We start from the raw sequence: 17296 nt of genomic DNA, 5'->3' as shown, positions 1-17296 counted from the left end.
GACACACATCAGAATTAAAACAACCGCACATATACATTTGATTTGTTTTGTTTGTTTTTTTAAATGATTGCACACTGTATGAAGAAGAAATTTATTTAAATGCAACCATGAAAAGCGAAGACCTTTACTTTGAAGATTTACAGCATTGCTCAGAACTCAGAAGAAGTTTATTGCCATTGCCAATGAACAGGATTCACAGACTAGGAATTTGCTTTGGTTTGATGGTGCAACATTAAACAGAGAGCAATATAAAAAGCTAAGCTAAAATATGTGCTAAAATAAGATAAAATATGAAAAAATATGAAATATGAAAGGCTATGTACAACGACACAAACAGAACAACAGTGCAGTGGGAGGAGTGCAATTAAAAACCACAGTACGCTTTGCACTTGCACTTTCTTACATGTATTGCGCTACCTTACATGTATGCAGTTGTCCACCACTTGAATACTGTCTTAATGATTTGTATTTTCCTTTTTCTGTTTTCCTTTTCTGTCTTTCTCACACCCTCTCTTCCCTCCCTTTCTCCTCTACTAACTTGCAGGTGTCGTCCTCCTGTCAGACACACGTTCTTTCTGACACATGGCTGACGGCGGGAAACGGACGGGGCGAGAGAGAGCGCAACAGTGAGTGAGAGCCAGACGCACACTCGCAGAGATAAATAGACTGAAGGAGAGAAACTGACAACCAGCCATCTGTGGTTGGTCCCCTGTTATTCTGCAGCTGTGTTGGAATCACAGTTTTAAGCTCCTTCCAGATCGGGATACTTCAGAGCAAGAGGAGGAATTTTTCATACGTCTGGTTTGCCAAAGCCCTAGTACGAGCGGGGGAAATGTTAAAGCCTCATTGGACTACGATTAGGCCCATGGGGCTGCTTCTATCTCGGGGTGGGTGATACCCCAGCTGGATCTTCCGCTGTCACCGTCCTCCATGGCTGTCATTAGCGGCTAATGAGCTGTTGTTAGGAAGACGAGAAGGGGCCTGTGGAGCGGGGCGGAAATGTACAGCTGTTATTAAGGGGCCCAGTCATCTGAAAGGAGAAATATCTCTTTTCTGCAGAAATGAAAGGATGCCGATTTTGGAAGTCATTTCTGGTGGCATATCTGTTGAGGTGCTCACTGTCCGTTTTTTTCTGACTGAGATAAACAGTGTTGTATGTCTTTGAACAATATAACCACACTGAGCCTTTATGTACCCACGTAATATGTTACAAGCAATATAATTCAGTATTATGGATGCAAAGTGTTTTTATTTCTGAACGGAAGTGGTTCCAACAAAACCTTACAATAATTTATATTGTTTGTGTCTTTTCAAATGTTATTTTGATCTTCTTATGCCGTGATAGCTTTGTGTAGGACTTCAGACACCATGGCAGCAGCCTATCGTGTGGTGGTGAGCAGTGTAAGCTGTTACAACAGCGTGGTAGTGGACCGACGAACTCAATCCCATGCTGTGCATTATTGCTCAGGGCCATGTGGGGCACTGTCCCAGGGACTAGACTGCACTGTAGCACACCATGGCACCTGTGCTGAGCTCCTTGTTGCACCTGAACTTACATATTGTGACCCCAACAGTATGCCAGCATACTCCAGATACACAACCACTCAGGTAACTGGCCTTGGTAAAATTGGAGTTACCCTGGATACTAACTATAATGTAGGCATTGCTTTTGAGAGGGTGGGGAGTAGTGGTAATTTATCTTTAGGGGAGGATAGCTCCTTGTGGCGTAGTAAAAAGACACCCAGTGGGGGAGGATTAACTGCAAACTTGAGCTCATCTGGTAGTCTGAAGGACATCACTGAAGAGGCCATCAACTTTGCAAGTGGTAAATTGAAAGAGTTTTCCTTTGATAAGCTCCGTCTCTCTTCATCCAGCCATGTTACCTTCCGCAAAGGTCGTAAAGTCCGTCCTGACTCTTTCAGCCGTCGCTCCACAGACCTGGAAATTATCTATGGTCACTTCAGCTCTAATATCACTAATGGAATGCATAATGGCACAACAAATGGCACATCACCTTCCAATGATGAGAACCTGCCACCATTTGTCCAAGGTAAAGGACAAGGTCTGGAGGAGACGAAGCTAAAGAGCACCACGAGCATCTTGTCTACAATCACCAAAGCAGGCAGTGGCTCAACAAGCAGCTTGTCAAGCATTGGCAGTGGGTCACTGGACCAAAGTCTGAACACTGTAGCCTCCCTGTACCGCAACACGCTGGGAGAGGAGAACTTGATTGCCCGTCTGCTGGAGAAGACGCGGACAGAAGCAGGTACAGGAGGTGGAGAAGATATCCGTGCCTGCCTCGACATCCTGCTGAAATGTTCAGAAGACCTAAAAAAATGCACTGACATCATTAAACAGTGCATCAGACGCAAAGCTGGTGGGGAGCCAGAGGATGGACAAGTTAGTCCTGATAGCATGTACCGGGCTGTGATGACTAGACTCAGCTCGTATTTGAAGCGACTGCCTCTGGAGCTTGAGGCAAGTGGAAATTTGAACGTGAGTGGGCAAGGTGGTCAGGGTATACCTGGAAGTGGACATAGTGAACTAATTGAGTTGGTTAACAGTCTTCACTCCATCCAACAAGGACCTTACTCTCCAATCTTTGGCAATGAGCAGCCTCCCCGCTATGAAGATGTGGTGCAGTCGCCACCCATCCCAAAGTCAGTTAATCATATGGACTCTCCTATTCCTTCATCTGTTTCATCATGCTCATCTTTTTTAAAATTAGACTCTGACCATACCAAACCAGTCCAGAGCTCCCTTTCCAAAGCTGCTCCACTTTCCAATGGTTTCCAGCACTCACACGCGCTTTCTGTCACACAAAACACACTCTCTCTCCCTTCGGTCATATGCTCTTCATTAAGCTCATCTCCAACACGCTCTCCTTCCCCCCTTCGTAACTCTCCAACCCCACCATATGTACATACCCCTCCAGCTTCCCCCATGGAGGCTCTCTATATTGAGGAGGAAGAAGCAGATGTGGGAAAGACTCCAGAGCACATCTCACAACAGACACACACTCCAACCAAAGGGGTCGCCACATCCCAGAACAAAAACAGCACAGCATTAGGTCAACACATTCATTCACCACAAGCACACATACTCAATACATCTTCCAACACTCCAGCGAGCACTGCCTACAGCCCCACCTGGCCTTCGTCTACCCAGCTGGTAGCCTCAGCATCCAAAACTGCCCCACACAGAAATGATGACATTGATAAGCTACTCATGGACTTGGAGAATCTGTCTCAGAGTATGAGCCACACCAGAAACACTGAGCCTCCACTTCCAGCTAAGACCAGGAAGAAAGATGGGAGCCAAGGGATAACCAGCAATGAGGCCCTCGCTCAACCCAAAATGGCCCACTTCCACGCCCAAAAGCCAGCTAACCACCTTGCAATGAATGGCATTAGTGCTAGATCTTCACAGAATAGTGAACTTGTAGTGGGAAAGGAGGAGGATGGGGCACTGCTGCTGAGAATACTTGAAAGCATTGAGAGTTTTGCTCAGGAGCTGGTGGATTCTGGGGCAGGAAGCACTGGGAGTGCTGAGAGAAGCAGTGGGAAGGAACGGGAAGTGATGAGACTCCTGCAGGATACCCTTTCCAGCACCAGCAAACCTGAAGTCCCTCTGCAGAGTACAAGCATACCTGCTGCTCCCACTGCCTCATCCATCAATACAGCTGGAGCTCCGGCTGTACCTCCAAAATATGCCGTGGCACATACATCTGCTCCAACTAATGAGTCCATGCGTATGGATTTCTCAGAATCTGCACTTACACCCAATACTGCACCCAAGATTGTGCCTACACCAGTACACGAGGCTTCAACAGAGAACACCCATAAGGTTGCTGAGTTTTCTATAGCTGAAAGTATCCCAAGAAGCATGCCTGCACAGTTAGTGGCACCTGCACCTGAAGCTCCAGCTGCTGTCGCCATCCCAGCCACAGTACACATGAGAGATTATCCCATTGCTGTTGGTGACCCTGCTGCTGCAAGAGGCATTGGTTCAACCCTCCTCATCCAGCAGACTCCAGAGGTGATCAAGGTAAGTAACAGAGCCTACACTGAAAACATCTGTTAGCATTATTATTATTATTATTATTATGGTATGGTATTAATAGCAGTGAATCAGTTTGCTGTATTGGAGCCACACTTTATGATTTATGCATAGTAAAAAAGTGCATGTTTTATAGCTTTGACGTAATTGACACTGATTGCTGGAATTTTGTCAAAAGATGGAATGATGCAGAAGTCATATTGTGAAAATCTGCTTGTATCCATCTTCTACAGTTACATGTGTCTGGGGTTTCATTGTCTAAACATAAATTGTCCCAAAATTCTATGCATGTGTATGTACAGTTTCTCTTCATACAAGCAAAATTTATGCCTGGAACAGTTAAATTCAATCCCACCATATGTTATTACTTAGACTGGTAAAATGGGATTTCTTTCAGACACATCACCTCTGTAATTATTTGGTGCAAATGTAAACATTTGTTTTAGTCCATTTGTTTTCAGTAGGGATGTCCCGATCAGGTTTTTTGGCCCCGATCCGATTCCGAGTCATCTGATTTTGAGTATCTGCCGATACCGAGTCCCGATCCGATACTTTAAAAAACTGAATAAACAATGAACAAATGCTAAATATATAATATTTTCCTTTTAATCACCTTATTTTATTATTTATCACTTAAACAGTGCACTTCTCCTTGAGGTAGCTTGAACAATCAAGTAATAATCTACCAGACTTAAAAAATGTACAAAGTTATTTTATTTGTTTAAAAATAAATGTCCAAGGTTCCTTGTGTTAAACAAGAAATGATCTAATTTGAAATAACAGGTGGTTTTAATTTACAGATGAAAGGTTTCTAAAGAACCATTTTGTTGATTTAGCTATTTTAATTACAAGTGTTCTAAACTTTTTTTTTAACAGTAATCAGAAATTTTGAAGTAACAAACAACAACAAAAAACAGTTCCAAGGATTTTTGTTCAGAAAACTGCTCTATAAATGAGCAGTCCTGTGACACGTTTCTGTTTTGTACAGATCAGTGGTTTCTGCCACTAGTCTTCCGTGTTTTGGCCCAATGCGTCGTTCCTATTGGACAGCGCAAAGCTACGTCACAGCTCAGAGCATCGAAAGTTGGATTGGGTTGAACTTTGACCGCGTCAGCCTGCCGACAAGCGGCAATGCACGCTCCGTCAGAAGCGTCGCTTTAGCTCGGCTTTTGACGCGACGCTTCTGACACCTCTAAAAAGCAACACGTCTCATTGAAAATAATGCTTTTTAGACTGATTCTCGACGCCTCTGACGCTTCCGATGCGTGAAAGGCCCATTAATCTGCAATAGTGAGCTTGAAATGGCGCTGATCAAAATAATGAGGATAAAATCTATATCAGATTCCAGATCGGGATGCAATGTCCAATTTCGATCAAGTCCGAAACCACGTGATCGGGTCCGATTTCCATTCATGTGATCAGATCGGGACATCCCTAGTTTTTAGTAACCTATATTAGTTTGCAGAATCTGTGTTATGTGGCCCATTTAAGAATCCTAACACATATCACTAAATTGTTTGTTAATGTAATATATTTTAGTTTCAGCTGTGGTCTGCAAGATAAATGCTTTGGCATTCAGACAACCTCAGAGTGACTGAAATAAAGTCAAGAAACAGTTTTGTTAAGAGAAATGACACAAAAATGCTTCCTTATACAACGCTTTTTAGAAAAGCTTGGAAAAGTCTTCATTTGAGAAAAATTTAGTGGAAAGAATGGAGCTTGTTTTGTAAAAAAAAAAAAAAAAAAAAAAAAAAAAAAAAAAAAAAGCTTTTCATAACTATTCTATGCTTTGAATATGCATCATTTACTTCTTTTGGGTGTTGAACAATTTCTGCCTCAATGACAGATGTAAAACGTATTTACTTCGTACCAACTGACAGTTTTTTTTAAATAATTTAAATTGGGCACAACTATTATGTCCAGCAGTAATGACAATAATATAATTGAACAGTGGATTTTTTTTTCATGTTTTTCAATTTTTAAAATGATTGTTTCAGAAACACAACAACCCAACATCTTGGATTAAGTGTTGTGATGTTTAGTATGTAAATTCTAACTGCACAAAGATTTGGAATGACTGAAAAAACTAACAAAAGCTCTCCACTGTTGTTACTCTTCTGGCCAAAAAAAACATGGTATCTGCTTTGTGCCCAAAATCATTTTTGTGCAACACCCCCAGCACCATACATACAGTGTAAAAAATATATAAGCCGGCCCATTGCTTTCCTCAGCTTTTCCTTTTTCCTATTTACATAGCTGTTTGTCCCAAGGAGGGGTCCATCATTTAGCACAGATTTTATGTAGAGGAATCTGTGCCTGCTGCCACGGCTAAACAAAAGCCAATAGGTCCACTGACCCATCAATTAAATGTTGTGATCATCTCCTCTGTAATTTCAGTGAAGCATTTTAATATTTAAAGCTCTCCCAGAAGTGATGTGCTTGAAGTGAGGAAGCTACACTTTAACCGAAAGGCCATCGTGTGAGTTTGGTTGGTTGGTCGGGATTGCAGTGTCTGAAAATCTCACGAATGTGCTCACTTTGTGAAGGTCAGTTTTATGACATTATCCAGAAATTGACATTTTGTAGAGAAATACTAATTATAAAACCTTGAGAACACGCCTTTTAGGGTGCTGGCTTGTGGTCCGCTGCAGCTTTAAGGGGTTAAAAACACCTTGTTGTGTTTTGTGTCATTGTGGCATAATGATGGTGCTGAAACCAAGAATGTGTGATGTAGGCTAGATTCATCGGCGTGAACATGTTGATGTAAAGCCTCTATCTGAGTTTGTATAAGAAAGGTGGTGTTCTGAATCATGGAACAGAACTGTTCATTGTGCCGAGAGTGGCCTTTTGTTGACTTTTCCTGGTTTCCAAACTAAAGCGTTTGTTACGGTGAGTATGTGTGTGTGTGTTGGCTCTGCTTTTGTCCCAAAGGAATATTTAAAGGTAATTTAGGGTTGCACTAAAGAGGAGGGCGGGTGAGGGAATTTGAGCATGTGTGCATGTTGGCGTGCACAATACAGCGATGAATAAACTCGGTGGGTTGGGGGGGGGCCTCAGTTTGTCCATTAAGCGGGCATTCATCAGCACACTGTGGATTTAGGTAATTGCGTATGACAGACGACATTAACGCCGACGCAGTGTAAAATCATTACTGTTGACCTTCCTTCATTCGTCCCTCCCTTAGAGTTTTTCTCTTTGAAGTTTGTGTCATTTTTATCCTCTTTCTCCATCCTGTCTTCTTCTCCGTACTCTCCTCCTGTACGTTTATTTACTGAGCTGTGTAACCTTATGCCCTGTTGATATGTAGGACACCTATTTATAAGGTTACCATGGTAGCTACCACAGTAAGAACAGAACAGCCAGAAACCGAACACATCATTACACAATCTTGTTCCTCCTCTGTCCTCTGTCTTCCTGCCCATCCTTCCTTTCTTTTCATTTTATTCTTCTGTGCTTTCATCTTGCCATCCGGGCAGCTTTCATCTTTTTTTTTCCAAGTAATGTTTTTTTTGTTTCCCTGCGAATATGTGCATCTTTCCCAACCTTTTATCTTGTTTCTGTTCCTTGTTGGTCCTGCGGTCAAAGCATCACAGCGTGTTTTTGTCCGCATCTGTGATTGGTCACTGTTATTTTGGGAGCAGGGAATAATAGTTGTTGCTGTGTGGCGGGCAGAGCAACCCAGGGAGGAGTGCTGATTGGAGCACAGCAGGTGGGATGGGAGGGCGTGGCTGGGTGGCCGGGCGGGCAGCGAGGCGACTTTTGGCACACTGAGTGTTAACAATATTGTTGCTCCCCAGCTCTGAGTACCCCTGCCAGCGCTAGGTGTGAGGGGGTACCTAAATCTGTCCAGCCTTCAGTACTATGGCATCCCGCTAACAGACTCACTGTCGCCACTGTGTAAACGGACCTGCATGTGTGTGTGTGTGTGTGTGTTGTGGTGTGTGTGTAGGTATGTGTTGTTTGAACATCTGGGCTTTCTCACATGTGCATTTATGTTTCTGTGCACATTCACATACTCCTATAAAACCCCTATAATGTGTGTGTGTGTGTGTGTGTGTGTGTGTGTGTGTGTGTGTGTGTGTGTGTGTGTGTGTGTGTGTGTGTGTGTGTGTGTGTGTGTGTGTGTTGGCCAAAGGGTAAGTTGACCCAGCTTTGCTACTGTGGGTCACAGCTGAGTTTGGGAATAGCTCGCTGACACCCAACACCAACTCTGGCGCTTTTGGAATTATGCTAATATTCTTCAGCGCCAACCCCACGCCCTGCCTTAGCCACACATTAAACTGCCAATCAGACTGTAAACAAGGCAAGTTGCTTTACACACAAGTGAAGAAATGAGCCTGCATTCTCTTGCATAAGCACTTGTGTACTGCACTTTGGTGATTTGTGACTTGTTTGGCACCGTCTTGGTTTTTGCTCTGAGGTTTCTGCTAAGCCCTTTGAAATGGCATTTGCTTCACACATTACATTTTCCCTTCGTGTGTGTGTGTGTTTTGTTGATTTTGTCATGGAAAGTGTAATGCAGGCCTTTCTGCACCTGCACCAGCGTAGATCCATTAATCTCCATGGAGACAGAGAAGCCACCTTATGCAACCCAGATATACGGTGGATCCGGAAAGTATTCACAGCGCTTCACTTTTTCCACATTTTGTTATGTTACAGCCTTATTCCAAAATGGATGAACATTTTTCCCTCAAAATTCTACACACAATACCCCATAAAGACAATGTGAAAAAAGTTTTTTGAGATTTTTGCAGATTTATTAAAAAATAATTATAATAATAAAAATGCCCCTAAGAAATCACACGTATAGAAGTATTCACAGTCTTTGCCATGAAGCTCAAAATTGAGCTTAGGTGCATCCTGTTTCCACTGATCATCCTTGAGATGTTTCTACAGCTTAATTGCACTAAAATGTCAAACTCGGCAAGGAAATGGCACCAGTGATGTTCAGACCAGGGCTAATTAAAGGTAAAATTGCTGAGGCCCTGTCCCAGTGTCTGTCCTCATCAATGCCCAGACTTTGAAGTGCATTCACGCTGTGTGTGAGGGTTTAGGATTGGCCCACTGTCAAACTGGCAAGCGGACAAAGGCCCCTGCACACGCATTTTGAGCCCTTTTGAGCCACATTATGCAAGTTGGCATTTCTGCAGACTTTGGAGAAGGAAATTACCCACAGTTCATAGTGATGTGATGTCAAACACCGGGTTATCGGGGCAAGTCAGGAAGTAAGCGGTTATCAGAATAGCACATTAGCACATACAACCCGACATGGGTGAATACAAATTACAAGAGAGATGTCAAGAGATGTGGTAAATAAACACACACACACATTCACACATATGTACATACAGTATGTGTGTGTATATATATGGTAAGCAAGATGACTATGTGAAGGGCACATGATGTGTCCCATTACTATTTCTAATATGACATTTTCAACCTTTGCAGGTTCTTTCACTGAGTCATTTTCTATGTAATGTCAATTGACTCTGTGAGGGTTGAGGGGTTTGGATTCGGGCAGCAGTGGGGCCTGATGTCAAATTTATTTTGATATCAAACATACCACACTATACGGACTATAAATTGTACTTTTTTTTAAACTTGTTTGGCTGGTCCTACAGTTTCTATGTAAAAAAATATTGCGTTATCATCTACATCTACGCGATGGCACTGTCTACACGTGACGAGCTTCTCCCGTATACCTTATGCGGTACCGTCTGATCCACACTCCAAAGCAGAAGTTGGCAGTAATGCATCATGAAATTGAATGCGAGAGCCGATGCTCACACGGTGTTTCAGTTATAAATAAATACGTAATGCTGCAATTAAATTGATTCTTTAATGAAGCAGTAGCATCACATTTCAAAAATAAATTCCACTTATAGCCGAGTGGTAGCATATGCTACCCCCCACCATGGCAACTAATACTCCATGTGACATACAGTCCATAAAATATGATAGTCCAAAAAATAAAAACCAAAAGGGTATGGTAAAAGGATGAGACTAAACCGATTCCCAACAATCAAGTTCAAATTATGTATTTGATTTGAACTACTGATGGGAAGTTTAGATTCAACTTTACTTTTATATTCAAAGTTACTTTTAGTCTTAAATTTGTACTTCATGTCAGTGGCATTTCGGTGGTACTTTTTCTCTTGTTCTCATTCTGATTTTGTGAGAACTGGGAGGAGAGACATTTGAGAGAACGTTCCTCTGTCAATGGTGACATGATTTACAGACGCACTGGCGTGCTAAAATACACTTACACTGCAGGCTGTGTCCTTAGCTGCAGTTCTGATGTCTTAATTAACTCTGTATTAATTTGAGTGTTTTTGCCAGTTGTCACATCACGAGGCTGGAGACATTTTAGATTCAGGTTGGAGTTAGTATATGAATCACTGTTCTAAAGCTTGGAATTGTTTGGTGTTCTCTGCTGTTGTAAAATAGAAATTTGTGTAGTATACATGAGAATGTAAGTATGCGTCATGTGTTACCATTTGGGTCAAAAGACAGGTAAGATGGCGGTGGTGTAGTATGTCCAGATTATCTCCCTCTTACACGCACACTTATTTCTACTATGTACTAAAGTATTGGTGGGTGGTGTCAAATCCATGGATTAGCACCGGCACCAGTGGGTCTCAGCGACTGCATAGAACTTTTATTCTTCTACTTGTACTTCTTATGTTTTTATTATGGGATTAACTGTCACTGTCTACTGTTACAGAAAACCCTGCAGACAGTTTTACTTCTTTGAGAGCTGCAGTTTTCTATTTAGAGAGCAACAGAACATCATATAAGACTTGTCTGTTTTCTTGGCTTTTGGGTGGTTCCATTTTTGCTTCGGGTCACCACTTCAGATCCATTACTATACTGGTTACACCTAATCAGATTCCACTCTGATTAGCATGACACACTGTTTGTCTGAGTTTACTTTCTGTATCTTCCTCCGCTAACACTGCCCAGAGCTCGCTTCATTGCTATGAGCTAAGAAGCTTGGCTCTGTCACTGAACAAAACACTGATGTTTCTGTGTAGGCTCTCAGTTGTCCAGGTGGTTTCCATAGTAGAGAAGCTTGAATCTTTGATTGGACTGGGTTGCTTGACGCGAGGACGTTTCATTTCAAATTGCAGAAGCTTCCTCAACTAAAATTCTTGCTCTGGTAGTCTGACTTCTGTCTTGAATCTTGTAGAGAAGAATCTTCTTCTCTACAAGAGTCATTAGATTCCTGACATCAGTGGTTGGTTGTTCGGTATAATCATATACTGAAACGTGTGGTGGGTTTTACAAATAAATCTGTATTTGTAAATATGTAATTTTTATCATTTGTAAAAAGAAAGGCAATTTGAAAACTAAATATTCTGTTTGCCAAGTGATTCATCACTTTTAGCGAATGTGTGGCAAATGCTGTTCACACTGCCATGAACACTGTTATTTACTGGCCAGTAGATGGCAGTGTTCATGTTCAAACCTGCAGAGGATAGAGCTCTACATTCATGGCTGTCTCTCTGCTACAAAACATGTAACAGGTAGGCATTCAAATCTTTGATTTCAGACTTTACAAATGTTTTTAACTGTTAAGCTGTATTTACTATGCCTGCAAAAATATGTTAGCGGTCTAAAAGTTATCAGAACTAAATTTAACGGAAGCTAATTGGTCCGCTGATGGTTTTCAAAGTTATCTGGAAAGCTAATCCGCTAATGAATACGTTAGCTTTGATAATTAGTGGTTAGCGGAACTGTGTCCACCACTGGTGTTGGGGCATCCCAGCTTCCATAGTTACAGAAAGTCTACATTGGTTTCCACATACAGGATATGGCTCTGGGTTGGAAATGGGACATCTGGTGGATTGTATTATACAATATCAGGTTGTTTTTTATCTGCCTTTAACACATAAGTGTGGATGACATCAGAAACTGTTCAGAAATGTCTGCCGTTGCAAAATACTAATTTTTGTAGCATACATAGGTGTGAGTATATGTGTAATCTGTAAACATCCAGGTCAAAAGATGGCAGGGGTGTAGTACATCTGAACTACAGCTGCACTATTTGCTCACTTCCTTCTAGGACATAATGCGCAGCTGGTCTGCTCTGTGTAAGCCTGATCCCGTCAGATCTCAGAAGCTAAGCAGTGCAGGATCTGATTAGTACTTGATGGGAGACCTCTTTGGAACACCAGGAGCTGTGTGTGTTTCTCCAGGTAAAACTTGGCCTAAAACTTGTGCCAACTATCAATGCGGATCTGGCTGTATCCGTTGTGGCAACCCCGAACAAATGAGGGCAGCCGAATGGACGACGACGACAACAACAACAACTTCTAGTACATACTGCAGTTGGGAAGTGGATTCCTAACTGACATTAAGTACATACTAAGCATTCAGGCACCAGTATGTTATTTATTTTTTATAGCACCTGGTGAACCAATATTAGTGAATTAAAAATACCTATACTACAACCCCTATAAAAAGAAAAAATAATGACTGCATTATAACTGGTAAAGGCCTTTTTATGCTTCTACTATTCCATAACTCCATGGTTATGCATTCGCTTCGACGCAGTCGTGAACCATCGGGGATTAACGTGTTGGTGGGTGCGGCAATGCAGTTCACCCCAGAACAGTAGGGGGTGACATTTTTCGTGAAGACTGGCCTACTATCCCATGATGTTTATAGCTTGATTGCAACTGACGTCACATTTCCCATGATCCTCCCCGATCTACCATGATTGATGTATACAATTGGCGGACACTTGTAGTTATTCTAAGATTTATTGTGAGTTAAGTAGCAATGACAAGGCCAGATATCAAGAAAATATCACAGTGTTGGGGGATCGATCCCTACAGCAATGTCCTGATAACCCTGTGAACTCAGACTACGGCAGCCCCGGCTCCAGTTACAGAAATCCTGGGTCCAGCTTCTGGTCTCAGCAGGGTGACTTACCTGTCAGTCTGAAAATCTCCTCGCAAGCGGTGCTGAAGGTCCGGGTGGTCAAGCAGGAGTCCGGCGGGTTGTATTAAAGGGGGCCAGGAGAACTGCATGCCCATGCTCATCTCCGAGATCTTCCCGGGATTCGCTGCCAATCAGAGCCGAGCTCTGCAGGTCAGGGATGTGATCTTGTCCGTCAACGGGAATGACTTCTGCGAGGCGACGCACGACCTAGCGGTGCAGGCGCTGAAGAAGGCCGGCAGAGAGGTGACGCTGGAGGTGAAGTATGTTCAGGAAGTTTCTCCGTTGTTTAAGAAGCCATCCCTGGTGGCTGATCTGCCATGGGACAGCGTTCGCCCCCAGTCGCCGAGCTACAGTGGCAGCAAGAACTCTGGCTCACCCAAACGCGGCAGCTCCTTGTCCTCTTCAAAAGACAGCATACTGTGGTTCTTTGCTGTAAAGACGGACCCACTGCCCACTCCTGGCACCCAAGCAAAATTCTTAAAACACCCGACAACTGTGCAGATAACTCCCATTTTGCGCCTTGCTCAACGGTTGCCACCGCCTTGTTGTACATTAAACATGGCGGACACTAGTGAATCAGAGGGGATCGTGGGAAATCCGTGACATCAGTGCAAGCCACCTATTGTCATGAAAGCTGTTGATTTTGAAAATAGAAAAGTGAGATTCCGGGAATTATGAAGATAGCGCACGAATCATCACCATGTCGTCGCCGTTGGGTCTCCGTCATCTCAACATGTAGTTACAGTTTTTTGGAGGTGCACATCAGGCTACGGAGAGGGTCTCGGAGGGCGTTCGCACTGACACAGGGGGCTCTGCATGGCTACGGATATGGAGAAGCATAAATTTGTTTTAACAAACCGCCATTGCTCCTCTTGAAAATCTGTAATTTCCCTTGTTTGATGTGTCTAATCAAAACCTGCAGCTGGAATTACACTGTATTTTCAAATTACTGATATAATTTTTTAGTATGAGTCAAAAACATTTTAGCAACATAATTGTTGCCAAGCAGTAAGAGTCACATGAAATTGTTGAGAAAACTGCACTTTCCCCATCAAAATTTTCCCCCTTTTTTCTTTATTTTCTTTCTTTATTTTTGGAGGCCTGCTGAAGGAAGTGAACTTTTGACCTTGAAGCTAGAAACCTGCTACTTTTTGCCAGACACAATCTTGCAAATGAACAGTGGGAGTGCTAAAGAAAAGCCTCAGTGGATAGGAAAGAAAATAACAGGAAGACAGAGAAGCCAAATGAATGAATGTCTGTGTGAAATCAGAGTGGAAGAAAAGTTTTTGTTACCCGAGCACTTGAATTAGAATGAAGAAGAATTCATGAGCACCGAGAGACGAAGGCGTAGAAAGAGAACTGACAGGGAGAGATTCATGGTGCCGGATAGAAGAGGCTCGCCTGCAGCGTAGAGATGTTGACTTTGACTCGGCGGAGGATGACATCATCCCCGGCTGCTTCCACAGGAAATAAGGTCACAGCAACAACTTCAGCCAAGTAGGGAAAGACGCCCAATTCAACTTAGGTACACAAGTGCCCAAAAGAATGTATTCATTTGTATCCGCACATAAATGGACAATGAACTCCGACGGGAGCCCGTGTTGTTCCATGAGAGTTTTCCAAAACACTTCATACTGTCCAAGGTTAGTCTAGACAATGGAATATTCACCGCCCATCCCTATCATATGCACATAAATCAAAGATAAAATTCCCTTTTTAGGTCATTTTTATCATCAGAATATTTTTTAACACAGTAGAAGGCATTATTGTGAAAGGTGGCCAGCCTCCCTCTGTATTACCATGGAAACTACCACAATATGTTATTAAGGAGTAAGTCGCGGGACTCCCGTACACTGGAATACAAGTTGGGCTGATGTCGGTTCCTAAATGCAATTGTGGAACTCGGGGGGGGGGGGTGTTTCTCTGTGAAAGTGTTTTCTTGGCCTCTACTGGTGGTTGGCTCTCACTGCGGTATTGTATCACTTCCTGTTCCGGAGCACAGCGGTGTTTTGCTGTATCTGTTAGCTGTTTAATCTGCGCAGTTAGATTGATCTAGTTAACTAGATAACGATTTGTTTCACAGTGTAATCTTCACGTGCCTTAACTAAAGCACTCCCTCTAAATTATTTACACATTATTCACTTTGTGTGTTTTTAGGAATCCACTAGCTTAGCGCAGCTACTAGCTCTTAGCCGGTTTAGCATGGCGGCTTCTCCTGTCTCTCCTGCACTTTTCTGCTCTGGGTGTGAAATGTTTAGTTATTCCTCGGCCTCCTTTAGCAGTAATGGTACTTGTAATAAGTATAGCTTATTCGTAGCTTTGGAGGCCAGGCTGGGCGAATTGGAGACTCGGCTCTGCACCGTGGAAAATTCTACAGCTAGCCAGGCCCCTATAGTCGGTGCGGACCAAGGTAGCTTAGCCGCCGTTAGTTTCCCTGGCAGATCCCAAGCAGCCGGGAAAGCAGGCCGACTGGGTGACTGTGAGGAGGAAGCGTAGTTCTAAACAGAAGCCCCGTGTACACCGCCAACCCGTTCACATTTCTAACCGTTTTTCCTCACTCGATGACACACCCGCCGAGGATCAAACTCTGGTTATTGGCAACTCTGTTTTGAGAAATGTGAAGTTAGCGACACCAGCAACCATAGTCAGTTGTCTTCCGGGGGCCAGAGCAGGCGACATTGAAGGAAATTTGAAACTGCTGGCTAAGGCTAAGCGTAAATTTGGTAAGATTGTAATTCACGTCGGCAGTAATGACACCCGGTTACGCCAATCGGAGGTCACTAAAATTAACATTGAATCGGTGTGTAACTTTGCAAAAACAATGTCGGACTCTGTAGTTTTCTCTGGGCCCCTCCCCAATCGGATCGGGAGTGACATGTTTAGCCGCATGTTCTCCTTGAATTGCTGGCTGTCTGAGTGGTGTCCAAAAAATGAGGTGGGCTTCATAGATAATTGGCAAAGCTTCTGGGGAAAACCTGGTCTTGTTAGGAGAGACGGCATCCATCCCACTTTGGATGGAGCAGCTCTCATTTCTAGAAATCTGGCCAATTTTCTTAAATCCTCCAAACCGTGACTATCCAGGGTTGGGACCAGGAAGCAGAGTTGTAGTCTTACACACCTCTCTGCAGCTTCTCTCCCCCTGCCATCCCCTCATTACCCCATCCCCGTAGAGACGGTGCCTGCTCCCAGACCACCAATAACCAGCAAAAATCTATTTAAGCATAAAAATTAAAAAAGAAAAAATAATATAGCACCTTCAACTGCACCACAGACTAAAACAGTTAAATGTGGTCTGTTAAACATTAGGTCTCTCTCTTCTAAGTCCCTGTTAGTAAATGATATAATAATGGATCAACATATTGATTTATTCTGCCTTACAGAAACCTGGTTACAGCAGGATGAATATGTTAGTTTAAATGAGTCAACACCCCCGAGTCACACTAACTGCCAGAACGCTCGTAGCATGGGCCGAGGCGGAGGATTAGCAGCAATCTTCCATTCCAGCTTATTAATTAATCAAAAACCCAGACAGAGCTTTAATTCATTTGAAAGCTTGACGCTTAGTCTTGTCCATCCAAATTGGAAGTCCCAAAAAACAGTTTTATTTGTTGTTATCTATCGTCCACCTGGTCGTTACTGTGAGTTTCTCTGTGAATTTTCAGACCTTTTGTCTGACTTAGTGCTTAGCTCAGATAAGATAATTATAGTGGGCGATTTTAACATCCACACAGATGCTGAGAATGACAGCCTCAACACTGCATTTAATCTATTATTAGATCAATTGGCTTTGCTCAAAATGTAAATGAGTCCACCCACCACTTTAATCATATCTTAGATCTTGTTCTGACTTATGGTATGGAAATTGAAGACTTAACAGTATTCCCTGAAAACTCCCTTCTGTCTGATCATTTCTTAATAACATTTACATTTACTCTGATGGACTACCCAGCAGTGGGGAATAAGTTTCATTACACTAGAAGTCTTTCAGAAAACACTGTAACTAAGTTTAAGGATATGATTCCTTCTTTATGTTCTCTAATGCCATATACCAACACAGTGCAGAGTAGCTACCTAAACTCTGTAAGTGAGATAGAGTATCTCGTCAATAGTTTTACATCCTCATTGAAGACAACTTTGGATGCTGTAGCTCCTCTGAAAAAGAGAGCTTTAAATCAGAAGTGCCTGACTCCGTGGTATAACTCACAAACTCGCAGCTTAAAGCAGATAACCCGTAAGTTGGAGAGGAAATGGCGTCTCACTAATTTAGAAGATCTTCACTTAGCCTGGAAAA

The 17296-nt window shown here is 42.8% G+C and overlaps 1 protein-coding gene across 1 annotated transcript in view; it reads left to right on the top strand.

Moving 5' to 3' along the window:
* The first annotated feature begins 544 nt into the window (after positions 1 to 544).
* The window catches only part of ppp2r3a (protein phosphatase 2, regulatory subunit B'', alpha), a 59544-nt gene continuing 42792 nt past the window's right edge, over positions 545 to 17296 (top strand). Inside the window, exon 1 of the mRNA XM_034194868.1 lies at positions 545 to 4047. Coding sequence (XP_034050759.1) covers positions 1369 to 4047 — 2679 coding nt within the window. The 5' untranslated portion in view covers positions 545 to 1368. The remainder of the gene's footprint in view (positions 4048 to 17296) is intronic.

The sequence above is a fragment of the Thalassophryne amazonica genome, chromosome 19, assembly GCF_902500255.1.
Source record: "Thalassophryne amazonica chromosome 19, fThaAma1.1, whole genome shotgun sequence".
In the NCBI taxonomy this organism is placed as follows: domain Eukaryota; kingdom Metazoa; phylum Chordata; class Actinopteri; order Batrachoidiformes; family Batrachoididae; genus Thalassophryne; species Thalassophryne amazonica.
This window is presented reverse-complemented; position numbering and strand designations above follow the sequence as displayed.